This window comes from Antechinus flavipes, chromosome 2 (assembly GCF_016432865.1).
Source record: "Antechinus flavipes isolate AdamAnt ecotype Samford, QLD, Australia chromosome 2, AdamAnt_v2, whole genome shotgun sequence".
NCBI lineage: Eukaryota > Metazoa > Chordata > Mammalia > Dasyuromorphia > Dasyuridae > Antechinus > Antechinus flavipes.
Window position 1 is genome coordinate 494,403,989 of NC_067399.1, and position 16,246 is coordinate 494,420,234.

The following is a 16,246-nucleotide window of genomic DNA, read 5'->3' on the forward strand; positions in this document are numbered from 1 at the left end:
GGGCCAAAAAGGTTTTCCCATTTCAATGTGAGGTCATCTTATATTACTTTTGTTGTGACTTGTCTACCTATTCTTGAGTTTTAAAAAATGGTAACATCACCCTCTGATAATCTCCTTGATTTGGTCACAGATGAAGGATGGTTGGAAGTTGTCCAGTCTTTAATTAGAGTTATACCATTGGAAGATCCATTGGGACCAGCTGTTATAACGTTATTACTAGACGAGTGTCCATTGCCAACTAAAGTAAGTTAACACATATTTAACTTATGCAACTGCCACCTACACATATGCTCAAGGATGAATAACCAGAGGGAAAGTTTGATGTGAGCTATTTCCTCTTTATGCATTAGAGTCAAAATGTTGTTCATTATTAACATCATCTCCCAAATTTAGCATTTGCTAAAAACAAAGTGCTAGATCTTATTTCCATGAAACGACTAAATTTAATTAAAGATTAGTAGAGTTATTAATTTAAACAACAACAACAAAAAATTAAAGGAGTGGGCAAATAAATATTACCTGATACAGAAGTCTTTTTTAAACTAGAACTTTGTAATCTTGTTTCTTATTTGTTTCTACCTTAATTTTTCCATATAAAATGATTTTTTGGAAATCTTTTTTTTTTCAAATTTAAAGTGAAAACTACACACCTAAGCAGCAATTTTTAGTTTTATCATAGAATTTGATTTTTTCAGTGTTCCTTTATGATCACATGATGGAAAAAGTATTCATAGTTTAGAAGTGATTACTTGGCCAAGATTCTGATCATAAATTATTTTGTTTGCTGCATGTGAGGGTAGAGAAACTCATAAATAAATTGCTAGAATAAAGTACAAGATGGAAAGGAGAATTGAAAAGAAAACTGGTCAGATTTCTTTACTGTAGTATCAAAATACCCTAATTCATATATAATCTACAGTTCCAACAGGGAGGAAATGTGTGATCTTCTTCCAAAATTCTGTTTTCTTTTTCTTCCAATTCTGGATCAGAGCTTTAGCTCACCAAGTTAACAAATGTGAAATTGGCCACATTTATACCTTTGTTACAATAAAAATGACAGTGAAAGTCAGTCATATAATCAGTATGACACTTGACTTGTTCCTCTCATGTCATTAATTTATTTTACATATCCCAGTGATTCCTTTGACTTCACTATTTTTTTTTCACAAAAAAAAAAAAAATAGAGTTGGCTTTTGGTTTGTTTTATTGTGCCTTGTATGAGTTTCAGGTATTCAAATCCAACATGACTGACCCTTATGACAGAAAGGAAAACTTTGTGACAGCTATTAAAGAGTTGACTAATTTAGGATTCTCAGATTCAGTTTCAATTGGTGCTGTATTTGTTTTTAAGAGGAAATAGAGCCACTATTGAAATAATGAAATTTCTTCATCCCATTATTACTTAGTGTCTCTATTGATTCCTGTTGTGTTGGCATCTGTCTGGACTCGGCTTTTTAATATCAGCAGCATAATAAGATGCATTTTATATATTTAACACAGTAGCTACATACTGAATGATACTTTGTATGGCAAGCTGCAGTTGTTGAAATAGTATTTCAGTAAAGTTGCTCTAATATGTGATAGTATATTATGTATTATTTATCATATGATGTTAATTTCCATTTCTTTGTTGCTTAGTTGTTCTTTGCAGACTTAGGTGCAAAAGATGTTAAGAAGTAAATATATTAAGTCCACTTCATACTTTTTCTTTTAGGATGCACTCCAGAAGTTGACTGAAATTCTAAATTTAAATGGAGCTGTTGCTTGTCAGGATGCTAGTCATCCTGCCAAACACCGAAACACAACAGCAGTACTGGGCTGCTTAGCCGAAAAACTAGCAGGTAATTATGAGAAATTTCATATTTTAAAAATGTGTTTGATGTCTCCAACTAAATCAATTATATGTTTATGAACCTAGTTTGTTTTGTTTTGTTTTTTGTAAAAGGGAAAGTAAGATCCATATTAGAAAAAAAATTAATCTAGGTGGTTAATTTTTAGAGAATATGATAAAATATTTCATTTAGCTTTTAAAATTAAGAAAAAGACATATAAAACTGTACTCAAATACTACAGCAAAAGCAATTAAAAACTTCTAAAGTATGACCAGTTAATAGAAAAGAGAAGAACATGTAATGTGAGGGGAAAAAAAGAAAAATCTGATATTTCCCAAGATTTGGTGTTAAAAACAAAAACAAATCCTTAGATTGGGGGTTGGGTGAGGAGATTTGAAAACATTGTCACAATGTTTTAATCCCTGCTTAAAGTTTGAAATTATAATCATTTTTGAAATTTCTCTCTTTTCCCTCTCTATTAATGAATAAAAACTTTTTTTTTAACTTGAAAAATAGAACATAGAGATTTTCATTTTAGGAGAGGATAAGGTTTTCTATCTTCATATCTATATGGAACTTTTTAGGATATGGCTATTAGAACTGTTAAACTCTTGTGTTTATTCAGCTAAAGACATAAATTAAATAAGTACTAAACCTGTCCTGTGGACTAGAAGTGTCCCATCTTGGCAAGCACTATGTGATCAGAACTCTTATTTTTCTTTCAGTTCATTTTAATGAGAACTTAAAAATTCTTGTTTTTCCATCCCTTTTGAAACAAAAGGTTTGACTATTGATCAGTGGGTTTTTTTTTTTTTTTAACTTATCATGGCTTATGTAATTTCTTACAATGGTGTTTGAGTGCTTATAGTTGAAAGATACTGTTTTCCAGAGTTTTCATTTCTTTTAGAGTAGAACTGTCATTAATAGGCCTCCTAAAATTTAATAATTACATGGAAAATGATAGATTCAATTTTGATTTCAGTTATTATGATTTATAACTTTATATAGTGTCACGTATTCGCCTAACATGGTCTTACAACCTTGTACAAAAGAGAAGCCCTTTTGATTAAAAAACCTAATCTGCCCATTCTAGATCAAGCCACAAAATAGGTTTGGATCTAAGAAGTGATCTAGTCCAGAAGTCCAGATCCTTCATTTTATATCTAAAGAAATTGATGTTTAGAGAGGGGAAATTATTTTCCCAGAACTCCACACCAGTAGCAAAACTGGAATTGAAACTCAGAGTTCTTGATTCCAAACCTGGGCCTTTTTTTAAAAAAAACAAACCAAACAGAGAGTTAAACATTATCTTCCTTTTTGGTACAACTTAAAACTGTATCTTAAAGGGAGTTTGGAAATTGTTCCTGAATATTCATACAGGAAACTTGAGGATTAACTTCCAAGTACATTTGGATATCTTGTTTATAAACCAGATGACTTTATATATAACCATGTAGTTGACACGTTAGTACTTACTAATAGAAAAATGCAATACACCAATTTTAGAGATGTGTCATTGTAATGATATATAGTATATTTGTTGTTACTCTACAGGTCCTGCAAGTATAAGCTTACTTAGTCCGGGGATATTAGAATATTTGTTACAGAGCCTGGTAAGTGATATATCAAAGACAGTTGTTGTTGCCATTCATCTAATTCTAATGTATAAAAATAATTTTGTTGTTAAAAAGCAAAACAAAAAATTTTAGATTGGGAGAGGAGGAGGAGAATTGGAAGCATTATCAGAATTTGTTTCTTACAATGCTTTGATCCCTTCTTAAAATTTGAAAACCAGTCCTTATCAAAATTCTCTCATTTCCCTTTTTACTTTTATATATATTTTTTTAATTTCTAAAAAATTAAAAACCTTTATTTTTTAATCTGAAAAACAAAACACAGAGCTTTTCATTTTAGGGAGGATAAGGTTTTCTATTTTTATGTCTATATGGAACCTTTAAGGATATGGCTTCAGAATTGTTCAATGCTTTTATGTTAAATATTTAAAGACATATAACATGGATTGACATAGGAAATGAAAGCAATCATTTATTTGCATCTATTTCCCAAAGTTGTCTTTATTTCAAATTGTGTTAAAATTTTTAGGGCAGAAGAAAGTATAATGCTAGAATTAAATATTTTTAAAATTATCAGAGCAAAAATTTGATGCTCAAAAAAAATCTAGCATATATTTAGCAAGAAAACAGTTAGCACATGTAGCTATATAGGGAAGAGAAAGCAGAATTCAAAATGAAAATTTTGTCTTTTTTTTTTTTCCCCAGAATTTCCAGTCCCATCCTACAGTCATGCTTTTTGCACTAATCGCATTGGAAAAGTTTGCACAGACCAGTATGTATACAAATGCTGTGAATTCTAACATATATACACATATTCTGTTGTAGAAATATACATTGATGCTTCTGAACTGTTGGCAATTTATTTAAATTTTAAACACTACACGAAAAAAATTTGTTTAGTTTTAAAAGCTTACAGGGTGAATTTAGGCCATTGGATATGCCACAGAAATATATCTACACATGTGTAAACTGAATCAAATTGCTTGCCTTCTCAGTCAGGATAGGAAGGAAGAGAATTTGGAACTCAGTTTTTTTTTTTTTTTTAAAATGCTGAAAGCTTTTTAAAATGTAATTAGAGAAAAATAAAATTGTAAATAAATGAAAAAATGGAAAAAAAGAAGTAATATATACCTTGACCATTTTAAGTCCAAGTACCTTGGTTTTACCTGCTTCTGTTGAAGGACGTTCTGTTTACAGTGCCTCTTTTTTTTTTCACCTCTACAGTTGAAGGATTGTTGTGAATTTTTTTTTTTTTATTATTATATATGTTAGCATGTAGCATCTCTTTTGAGTACCTATGTTTGGATTTTTTTTTTTTTTGAGATGTTTGACTATGGATACCTTCTTGTTCTTAGTCTGTAGGTGTTTTAACTGATTTCAGGGAAAATGTTAACTATTATTTGACTATGTAGTTGCTAGCTAATTCAAGTCTTGCTTCTTTCTTGCTAGGTGAAAATAAAATGACTATCTCTAAATCCTGTATTAGTGACCGTCTTGTCATGTTGGAGAGTTGGACAGAAAATTCTGACTATCTGAAACGTCAAGTTGGTTTCTGCGCTCAATGGAGTTTAGACAATCTCTGTAAGTTAGTGTATTTTATTAAAATGATTTCTACTTTTACTGAAAAAGTTGCTTCCACTTTATTTCTTTTTCTAACAGTCATTAATTTATTCATTCAACAAATATTAAGTGCTGTCTGTGGGCAAGGAAACATTAAGATAAAACACACATAAATCCAATACAAATTAGAATGTGATAAGTATAGGAGAAAGATGGAATACAAAGTATTATACAGATGAAATAATATTAAAAATGATAATGAGAAGACTGAATCTTTCCCTAAAAGATCCCCATCTGAGAGGAATACAATTACTGGCAGAAAGACTTCTCCTGGAATCCTCCAAACAAGGCTGCCCCAACATTCCCCTGCTCATAAATTCTCACTCTTCTTTCTTGCTGTGTCAGATCTGCATCCTTCTACCTGACTTTAAAGGCCTCCTTCACCTGGCTGTACTTTACATTTCAAACTGTCTTGAAGCACATTCTACCATAGGCCAAGGTGGTCTCCTCACTGTTCCATGACTTTGCCATGCCTATCCCAGTCTCTTGATTTGATTCTCTTTTCTTCATTCCTCTGCATGTTAAAATCCTACCTGTTCTTCAAGGCCCAATTCAAATCCTACTTCTTCTATAAATGCTATCCAAACTATTTCAACCAATCCCTCCTCTGAACAGAAATAGAGCATGTATAGTCTGAACCACAAAATTTGGGCTCAAGTATTTCACTGTTTTGTATTTGTTCATTTTATATTGTTGTCTTCATCTCCTGTCAGTTGTTCATTCTTTCATGTGACTATCTTATCCTGACCTTACCTCTCTGTCCAATCAAATTGAGAACAGAGACCCTTTTCGGTGTCTAGAACAGTGCTGGTCATATACTTGCCATTCAAGAGATAACTTGTTTGACCATAGTGACAAGAAAAGATTTGTAGATATATCAGTCAATCAACAAGCATTTCTGAAGCTTCTGCTAGGTACTATATAGTTTGCTGAGTGCTGGAGATAAAAAGACACAGAATGAAATAATTCTTTACCAAGCATTGTCAAACGACATTCATAATTCCCAAATAATAAAAATTCAGGACATTTTCCCGCATGAAATAAAGAGAATTGTACTTTGTATAATGTGTATATATCTGGTGTATAGGAATTGTGTTCTTTAGATGTAAGGAACTTAATATTGAAAATCATAACACTTTCCCTGCCTTCTAGCAAGGCACACTCATTTATTATAATGTATAAACAGAACTGCCGTTCAGCATGACTAACTTGGCCTTACAGACTATTATCACAACTATTAAACTTTGTTGATTTTGTTCTTTTCCAGAGGTGTGTGATTTAGCAACATATGGTTTATTTTTCTTTTGCAGTTTTGAAAGAAGGCAGGCAGTTTACTTATGAGAAAGTGGATCTGACCAACATTAGGGCCATGCTGAATAGCAATGATGTCAGTGAGTACCTGAAGATCTCACCACATGGATTGGAGGTAAAAAAAAAAAAAAAAAAGCATTAATTTAGAGTTTTGGAAACCTTATTTAAAACTTTTTTCACCTGTGGCTTAGTACCAATGCTTAGAGGCTTCTCAATAATTATTTCTCTTTGTCTTATACTCCCACTTAGGGTTTCACCTAGAAAATCAGAATTTGGCTTTTGTCAAGGTTTCTACACCCAAAAAAATAAGCATTCAGATTAGCAAAATATCAGCTATAAGAAAGGTTTAATTTAATCCAACAACAACAAAAAAAAACCATAAAGAACTTTTACCTTAGCCCATAAAACATTGAGACAACTCTCCTTTCCCTCTCTCGTGGACCTCTGTCTTCCCCCAAATACCTATATAGTCTTCTAGACTTAAAGTTTTACCCTAAGTAAGACTCTTATGCCAAGGAAAATGACTTGAAGTTTCAAAGGAATCAATACTATGTCATTGTCCTACCCATGAGTTCCTGCTGCTTCCAAAAGCTTGTGCTGTTCTTTAGAGTCATCCCATTGTAGTAAATCACTCAGGAAGTTTTAGGGAGTTCACCAGCCCTCCCTTCTGATAGGGCCCATATTCCTTTGGTATCTACACACAGGACTCCCATCAATCTCCTCTAATTCTGTGTTTTGTGCATGGCAAGGAAAGAAGGGTCTCAGTCTTCAATGAGAACTTTAAATGTGTCAGGGAGTGACTAAACTGAGACTGTATTTTACCGAGGCTATTGTCATCCGTCAAGTAACCATTGTTATGTTTGTCATGCCATTTGGTTTGCCAGGCTCGATGTGATGCTTCCTCCTTTGAAAGTGTGCGTTGTACATTCTGTGTTGACTCTGGGGTATGGTACTATGAAGTTACAGTGATCACTTCTGGAGTAATGCAGATAGGCTGGGCCACCAAAGACAGCAAATTTCTCAATCATGTAAGTACATGAATGAAATGACCCTAAAGCACAGTGGCTTTCATTTTTCTCTATGTTTTAACATACAGAAAAGTAGTTTCTTGGTTTATATTGAATTAAAAACTATTTAGGTGTTGAATCTCAATGATCATAAATCATCCCCCCAAAGAAGTTTGCCTTCAATCAGTTAATCAGCAAACAGTTTTTAAGCTTCTACTTAACTTTTGTCAGGCAATAATTTATGGGTAGGAAAGAAATAAGAAGTTTCTCCAGATTTCATCATTCATTTCAGAAGATGAGCATGTTTATGTGGTCTTATCTATAACCCTTACTTCTCTGTTTCTAGCTCTGCCCTAGCTTTGATCTTTTGTGATTTATATTGTGACTTGGCCAACAGTTTATTTCTGCCTTGCTTTGTAGTTTTGAAAGGTTTTAATAGCTCCTCTCCTTCTGAAATATTGCTACTTCATTGGTTCAGCTATACAGTCTTATCTTAAAATTTGTCAATAGCACCAACATTTAAAAAAAACCAATTGTTTCCAAAAACAACAGTATGAAATTTTAGAAGAGCTAATGGTATATGTAATCAGTATGATTGACTGGTAACTTATTAGTGCAGAACTTTTTCCTCTTATCTTTTTTTCTTACAAATGACTTTTTTGGTGCCAGTTTGTCAGTCTCACTCTATCATCCTTTTTCTGATAATTAGGTTATAAGCCAGTTGTGATAGAATTCAATCAGAAATGTGATTTAGAAACTCATTTTCAATTTTCTTTGTTGTAAAGTCTTGACTTTTAAAAATTGGCTTTGATTGGGAAGAATCATTCTAAATCCTAACCCTTGATGCTAAATCCCCATTCCTGGTTGCGATCAGCCTTAGAAATGACAGTGTAGCCACAAATTGAACATTTTTCTCATGACCACATAGTTTTTCATGGAACACCAAAAGTGCACTTATCAGAGTCAACCTGAAACTCTTGGCTAAAGGATCAATTAAGGAAAAAGAACTAATGGGGCAAATCAGATTGACCTGGAACTAGGAATAGACAGGATATTCAGTTTCTTTAGGGGTATAATCTAGGATATTTTTTCACAATCTTTTTATTGATGCATATTATTAATGCCCTAAAGTAATAACAACATTTATATGGCATTTGAAGTTTTACAAAGCACTTTCATTTCATCTTCACAACAACCCTAGGAGGTAGGTACTATTATTATCCTCACTTTACAGATGAGGAATTCAAGAAGACTAAGGTTAAGGTCAAGTTCATACAGCTAGTAAGAGTCTGAGCTGAGATTTGAACTTAAGTTTTCCTGATTCTGGTGCACTGGATAAACTATCAGGCTTGAAGTGAAGACTCATCTTCCTGTGTTCAAACCTGGCCTCAGACACTGGTTAACTGGATAACATGGGGCAAGTCACTTAATCCTGTATGTCTCAGTTTCCTCATCTGTAAAATGAACTGAAGAAGGAAAGGGCAAATTACACTTGTATCTTTTTGCTAAGAAAATCCCAAAGAATTGGACACACTGGAATGAGTGAACAAAACTTAATTCCAAGTCAGTACTCTGTGTACTTTACCACTTAGCTGCTGCTCCATGGTTTGTAGCTTTTTCCTGAATTCAGGTGACTTGATATTGTTTTGGAGACTCTAAACCTATTGGTGGACATTAAAAGCAAGAAAGGCAGGTTTGGATCATTGCCTGGTATGCACAAAGGTCTTTTAAAGGCTAATAGGGTCAAGTGAAAATCAGTCAGGATCAAGTTCCCAGTGAACTTCTACTTCTGTCAGAATTACTCTTATGTGATTCTTCTCTGTAATGCACTGTCTGAATTCAGTTCCATCATGGCTCAAGTTTAATCTGATGTTTAACAGAGCAGTTCCACTGGGCAGAGAAGACCAAACTGTGTAAAATATTCCTGTGAGATGAGAAGGGCAAGATTGGTTATCCTCATTTTACATATGAAAAAACCAAAGCTCATAGAAGTGGATTTGTCTGTGATTACACAGTGCTAATAAGATCTAGGTCTAAAACCTATGTTTTTACTAAGCCATGGTACTTATTCTTTTGACCTCAGACACAGGGAAAAGCTAAGAGAGAAAATTATCCTTTCTCCTAATTTGTCGGCAGAATTCACTTCAAGACTGGAGGAAATCTAATAAATATGTCTGTAACTGAGTATTACAAAATATTTTTAAAACTTAGCCAGTCAGTCTAGAATGCCAGAGTTAAGTACATGATAGATATATATGCTAGTTTATAACATGTAATTGCATATGGTTGGCTCTTAAAATTAAGAGACTTAAAAAAGAATTGGGAAGAGTTGGGGGAGGTGGAGAAAACTAAAACAGTCTATTCTTTTAAAGCAGTGTAACAAGCTTTGGATTTCTTTTTATACATTTTTCTTATCTAAATACTTAGTTCCCTGTTAAAAGGTGATAAAGTCTGAGTTAGTAGTTAGTCTCTTCACAAATGCAGGATTCTGAAAACATTGCCACAAACACAATTTTGCTGTTAATGGATATTGTTGTTATTGTTTTAGAGACTAAAAAAAAAGTTACAGTCATACAAATGCAGTATATACTTTTACAAACTAAGTAATTCCAATTATATACTTTGTCTCTTAGAATTAACATTTTTTATAAAATAAAAAGTCCTTAAATCCCCCAGTATGGATGTTTAGTTTAGAAAGGATAATTATATTCTAAAGACATATTTTTAAAATGTGCCTTGGGCTTCTAATTTCTTCTTATTGTTGGGGATTCCTTTTCCTTGATTATCTATGCTAGTGAGAGAAGTAAATATAACCTAGAAAACTGATACTTCAGGAATCTGTGATTTCATCGATGTTAGTTCGTCCTCCTCCAGTGTGAATCATAATATCTGTCCCTTAGAAAATTCCACACAATCTCTTCCCAAATTATATCTATTTTTTGTTGAAACAAGTGCTATTTGCAAAACGTTATGCTAGATGTCAGAAGATGCAGAAACCAAAGTAAAACAGTATCTATCTCAAAAGTTAGATCATTTAGGCAAAGACAGTTTGAGTAAGGAAAAATACTGACTTAAAAAGATTTCGCCTTGGAAGTTCACATCTGAGCAAAAAAAGGAAAAAGTTGACAAGCATTTCTTAACTCCTTATTGTGTTAGATACTGTGCTAAAGACCTGAAGATAGTTTTTTTTTGTTTTTTTGGGGGGTAAAAACATCTCCTGCTCTCAAGTAGCTCAAATTATAATAGGGACAACAGTATGTAAATAACTATAACTACACACACACACACACACACACACACACACACACACACACACACACACACGTGCACGAAGATGAAGAGAAGAGAAAGACACAGCTGAGAGAACTTAGAGATTTGTGGGTCTGCAAGTGGGATTTCAGTCTTGAAGGAAGCTAGATAACTAAGAGATAGAGATATGAAAGACAGCATTCCAGGAATGGGACACAAGAAACAGGATAGGGAATATTATGATTGAGGAATTGTAGTTAAGCCAGTGCAAGTGGATCAAGAAAGTCAGAAGATTGCAAGTCAACAGAGCAGTAGAATGATGGGCTATACCAGGGCCCCTTTCCCAAAAGGCATGAGCTGTTGAAGGGACCCAGGAAGGTAGAGATTGACAAAAATGCTGAATTGGTGGCCCAGTTGGAATTACTGTGAGCCAGTAGTTCTCAAATTTTTTGGTCTCAGGACCCCTTTCTTCTCTTAATTATTGAAGAACTTAAGTTTGTGTAGATTATATCTATCTGTATTTATCAGATTTGAATTAAAATTAAAATACATTATTGTGAATCACCTTTTGACCTCATGGATACTCTAAAAGGAGATGAGGGACATTCAGGGTGCCTAAACCAGATTTTAAGAAGAACCACTGCTTTAAGCCATGAATACTAAGAATATCTGTGAACTTGGCAGACTTTTCGGCAAAGATGTCTATTGCACAAGACTTCTGACAAAGCCCTTGGGCAGGTAGCATCTCATTTTAGAAATATTAAGAAAATGATACAGCTAAATTTTTATAATCCAGTCTGGGATGTTGATAAAGGAAATCAAAAGGTGATAACGATGGTAATCTCCAGTATGCCTGATTTATTTGCTTTTTTTTTGTTGACTTGGAGATGAATAGTCAGTAGAGGTTTTGCTCTTTATGTGGTTGAGTATTTTCTGAACTACCTTTGAAAGAAGTAAAAGTTTATTATACCTGTGGTGCCTCTTTTCAAGAAGATGACATTTAATGGCTATTAAGAGAATGTGGAAATGCCTTAAAAAAAAAATGATGGAGGAAAAAAATTAAACACAAGGCAGCAGAATCAGTTTCTAACCATTTATCACTGAAGAATCTCTAGACTATCAAAGGTTAGGAATAGAACAAGTCTTAATTCTAGAGAGAAGACACTTAATTCTCCTTAGAAAAAGTACCTTCACCTGTTCTATAAATATCTTTTTTTGGTAAGGAAATAGAAGCAATGATTGTAGGTGAGTTTCAAGACTATGAAGAGGAGAGTAGAAAGGGACAATAGCTTGAATGTATGTAAGGGTCAAAAGTAGATTTTTTCCCCAAGGACAATGAAGACCAGGACACATATATAGACATCAAAAAAAAGCACCACTAGATAAAGAGAATTTGAAAGTGAGAGATAGGACAGTGATAGAAGGGGCAAATCCTGAAGGAATCAAGTGAAGGATATAATCAAGAATACAACTAGAATGGGGCAGATAGGTGGTGCAGTGGATAGAGTGCTGGCCTTGAAGTCAGGAGGACTTGAGTTCAAATCTGGCCTCAGACCCTTAATATTTCCTAGGTGTGTGACCCTGGGCAAGTCACTCAACCCCAATTGTCTCAGCAAAACAAATAAATAAATAAACAAAGAAATAAAAAGAATACAACTAGAAGTGCTGACTTCAGTTGCTCTTACTGTCCCCTCAAATTATTAGCCATCTATTCATTGAAATCCCTAAATAGGAAGACAAATGTTGTAGAGAAGAAAAGGACCTTGTATAATCCATTCACTAAACTTGTTGAAAAGCAATGATTTGGGAGCTGGTAGGTGATTGGGAAAAGGATATAGATGGACTGATAATAAGAATGAACTTTATGGTACAGTTTGCTGAATGATGACACAACACCTGTCTACTTTTCTTCTGGTCTATTGTTTCAGGGAAGAAAAAGAACTTCCAGTACTAAAGAAAAAGTCTAGTGATATGTTTCTTATGTCCTGTATTCATTTCATCCTCAACATGTGAAAACTAATTATCTTTCCCCTCTAGAGCTCTCCCCGGTTCTTAACTTCCCTAATTCTGTCCAGACAACTACCATCCTTCCTGTCATTCAGGTTCACTATCTTGGAGTCACCCTTAACTTGTCACTGCTTCTCACCCCTCTCCCATATTTGGTTATTCTTCTAAGTCTTGTTGATTTTGCCTCTACTATGCTCCTCACCAAAATTTTATTTCATTTGAATTTCACAACAATCTTATAAGATAGTTATCATAGTGTATTATGTCCATTTTACAGACGAAGTTCAGAAAGATTAAGTAACTTGTCTATGGTTTCAAAGTATCAGAGGCAAGATTTGAGTCCTGGTCTTCCTGACTCCCCAAGTGTGCTCTATCCACTATCATACACAAGGATGAAGGAAAATTTGTTAATGGGGGCTTTTTGACTCTGGAGATGGTAAGCAAGCCTGAATGAATGGCAGAAATTTGAGAAAGAAGGAAGGAATTGGCTAGCATAGCATGAGGAAAATACCGTTAACAGGGGCTCCCATTCTAGGATGTTGTGAGTTTTTTCTCCAGTACTAGGATGAAGGTGTTGAGCCAGCAAAGAGATCTGTTGGGCCTGTCTGACTTAGTAAATAATACCTTGTGATCATTTTCTGTAATCAGTAGCTGGCCATATCTCGTAGCTGATCTTCTGATATTGAACCTCTATGAATTCAGCTAGGCTGGTCCTCCAACAACTAGCACACACATCTGTGAGTCACAGAGTCACCCTGTATTCAAATCCTTTGCATTTTGAAATGAACTGTGGGAGCTTATAGTCCACTAGCACAAGGTGTGCCCAGGTTCATTCTATACTATGATAAGTTTTCAGAGGAAGTCTGAGAGGCAGCTGACAGTGCAGTGGATAGAACTCTGGGCATAGAGTCAAGAAGATTTAAGTTCAAATCTGATCTCAGGCACTTACTAACCGGACAAGTCACTTAAATCTTTGTCTCAGTTTTTTCAACTGAGTAAAACAACATAAAACGAGAATAATATCACTTATCTCATAGAATTGTTTTGAGGATTAAATGAGCTAATATTTGTTAAAAGCACAATGCCAGGCACATATTAAGGGCTATATAAATTTTTATTTTCTTCCTTTCCCCTTCCCCGTTAGTGAAAGTGGATAATTGATATCCACAAATAGTGAAAAAAATCTTCTTTTAGACAAAATCCTCAGAAGTCTCATAGAGAACTTAAAAAAATTCTTGTTCTAGATTTTTGTCATAGACCATGTCAAGTCCAATCAATATGGGATGTGAACTAGTGTTTTACTAGAATTTTTGTTGTGATATTTGTAACAACAGGATTTCATATGTCTTTTGAAACTCTTCCACAATAAAACTTTTCACTACTGGTTTTAAAGAGTAATGTCATTGTTGGAATTGAATATCATTTCTTTTCCCCTGTCAGTACTCTCATAAGAACAATAAAGTGTTTAAAAACAAGTAGGTAAAAGGAAGAGAAGATATCATGGACATGGATATAGTCATTGTATATATAGAATACATACAATCAACAATATGATGATATAGTAATCAACTAAAATTGATTAGTTAATTTCTTCTCTTCTTGCTAAAGCTAGTATTTCTAATACAGTATTGTATAGTAATGGTGATAGTATACAACCGTGTTTCACCCCTGATCTTATTGGGAATGCTTCTGGTTCATCCCCATTACATATGACAATTTTAAATAGATGTTACTGATCATTTTAAGGAAAACTCCATTTATTGTTATGCTCTTTCATGTTTTTAACAGGAATGGGTGTTGGACTCTGTCAAATGCTTTTCTGCATCTATTGCAATAATCATATGATTTCTGCTGTCAATTTTGTTAATAGTTTTCCTAATTTTGAACCAGCTCTGTATTTCTGGTGTAAATCCTACTTAGTGATGGTATATCATCCTGGTGATAACTTGCTGTAATCTCTTTGCTAATATTTCATTTAAAATTTTTGCATCAGTACTCATAGGAAAATTGGTGTATAATTTTCTTTCTCTGTTTTGACCTTACCTGGTTTAGTTATAAGCACCATATCTGTGTCATAAAACGAATTTGGTAGGAGTTAATTAATTCCATGTCATAAAAGGAATTTGATAAGAGATTATTTAATTCCTTAAGAGAAATGGATATTGATTTCAAAGAGTATCCACAACTTTAAACCAAGCATGTAAAAGTCTTGCTATTTTGCCTTCTCTACAGGAAGGCTATGGTATTGGAGATGATGAATATTCTTGTGCATACGATGGCTGCCGGCAGCTGATTTGGTATAATGCCAGAAGTAAACCACATTCACATCCTTGTTGGAAAGAAGGTATTCACTTAACTTTGGATTTTGGGATCTGGCTAAAATTGTTGTCTACTATTAAATTTCTAATATTGTGGTTTGAGGTATTTTTAAGTCATAAAGAATAAAAGGGGAAAGATAATTGTATTCTAATAGCACTTATTATAAGAAATTTTTTGTAAATTTTGGATTTTTAAGAATTTTCCTTTTCATAAAATTGCATTTTCTTTAGCATTTTAATTCCAAGTATGTTGAATATTATATTAAATTAAACTATACTGACATTTCAGCTATCCTTGAAGTTTGTTTGAATTCTGGTATCCACTGTGGTGATGTTTTGAACAAAAACCATTGCACAAACTTGGTCCCATGAATACTGAAATTGATTTCCCTAAAAATCAGCATTCATGAAGTTAAAATGGCCAAATGCTCTTTACTTAATGGTATTCTTGGCACAGTAAAAAGCAGCCTTTCAGGTAGATGGATACAAAAAAAGTTTTCAGCTTAGAATTGTTTGTTATGATTGCAAAGTACCCTAACAGCAAATAACATTTAGGAACAGGTAGATCATTAGTGAATCAGGATTTCATTTTTCAAGAGAAATACTTATTACCTACATCTTGATATTCTATCTTGTTTTTTCTCAGGCTGGAATGTACCAGCATGTAACACATTTGGAAATAAAAGCATTTAAGTGAGGTCCCCATTGTTGGAATAACAAATAACACTAGAATTTAAAATCTATAATCTTAATGTGTTTGTTTTATCTTCTAGGAGACACAATAGGGTTTCTTCTAGACTTGCAAGAAAAACAAATGATCTTTTGCTTAAATGGCAACCAGCTTCCTTCTGAGAAGCAAGTCTTTACATCTGCTGTGTAAGTATCTTTCCCATTCAGACTTGTGGATCTAAACAAAGCAAGATCCGTATTCTTTTAGAAAAATCTGTATTTATATTGTCTCTTTCTATGAAGTTTCTGTGCTGGCAAATTGGAGTATCTTTGGCGTAGTGTTTGAACTAAAATTTGCCATAAATTGGAAATATATGACAATATGATTAAATTTAAAAGAAAGTAATAGATAAGGAAAAAATAAGACACATATTACAGATAAACCTTGACATCTACAGTATAAAAAGAGCTATTGAAAAGTCAGCTTGGACTACAGGATAAAATGAATAAATAGTCAAAGTATTTGAACAGAAAACTTTTAAAAGATTATTAATAATCTCTTGAAAAAATAGTCAATCTCAGCCTCACTAATAATCAGAGGGGATACAAATTAAAACAAATTTTTAAGACCACTTCAGACCCATCAAATTGAAATTTGA

General features: G+C 33.5%; 1 protein-coding gene across 3 annotated transcripts in view; it reads left to right on the plus strand.

Moving 5' to 3' along the window:
* RSPRY1 (ring finger and SPRY domain containing 1) overlaps nucleotides 1–16,246 on the plus strand; it is a 61,061-nt gene that overhangs the window by 29,147 nt on the left and 15,668 nt on the right. For all 3 annotated transcript variants that reach the window (XM_051979895.1, XM_051979896.1, XM_051979897.1), the window contains 9 exons: nucleotides 131–243; nucleotides 1,715–1,841; nucleotides 3,387–3,445; nucleotides 4,112–4,178; nucleotides 4,856–4,987; nucleotides 6,337–6,452; nucleotides 7,222–7,365; nucleotides 14,833–14,944; nucleotides 15,692–15,794. In XM_051979895.1, the coding sequence (XP_051835855.1) occupies nucleotides 131–243; nucleotides 1,715–1,841; nucleotides 3,387–3,445; nucleotides 4,112–4,178; nucleotides 4,856–4,987; nucleotides 6,337–6,452; nucleotides 7,222–7,365; nucleotides 14,833–14,944; nucleotides 15,692–15,794 (973 nt within the window). The remainder of the gene's footprint in view (nucleotides 1–130; nucleotides 244–1,714; nucleotides 1,842–3,386; nucleotides 3,446–4,111; nucleotides 4,179–4,855; nucleotides 4,988–6,336; nucleotides 6,453–7,221; nucleotides 7,366–14,832; nucleotides 14,945–15,691; nucleotides 15,795–16,246) is intronic.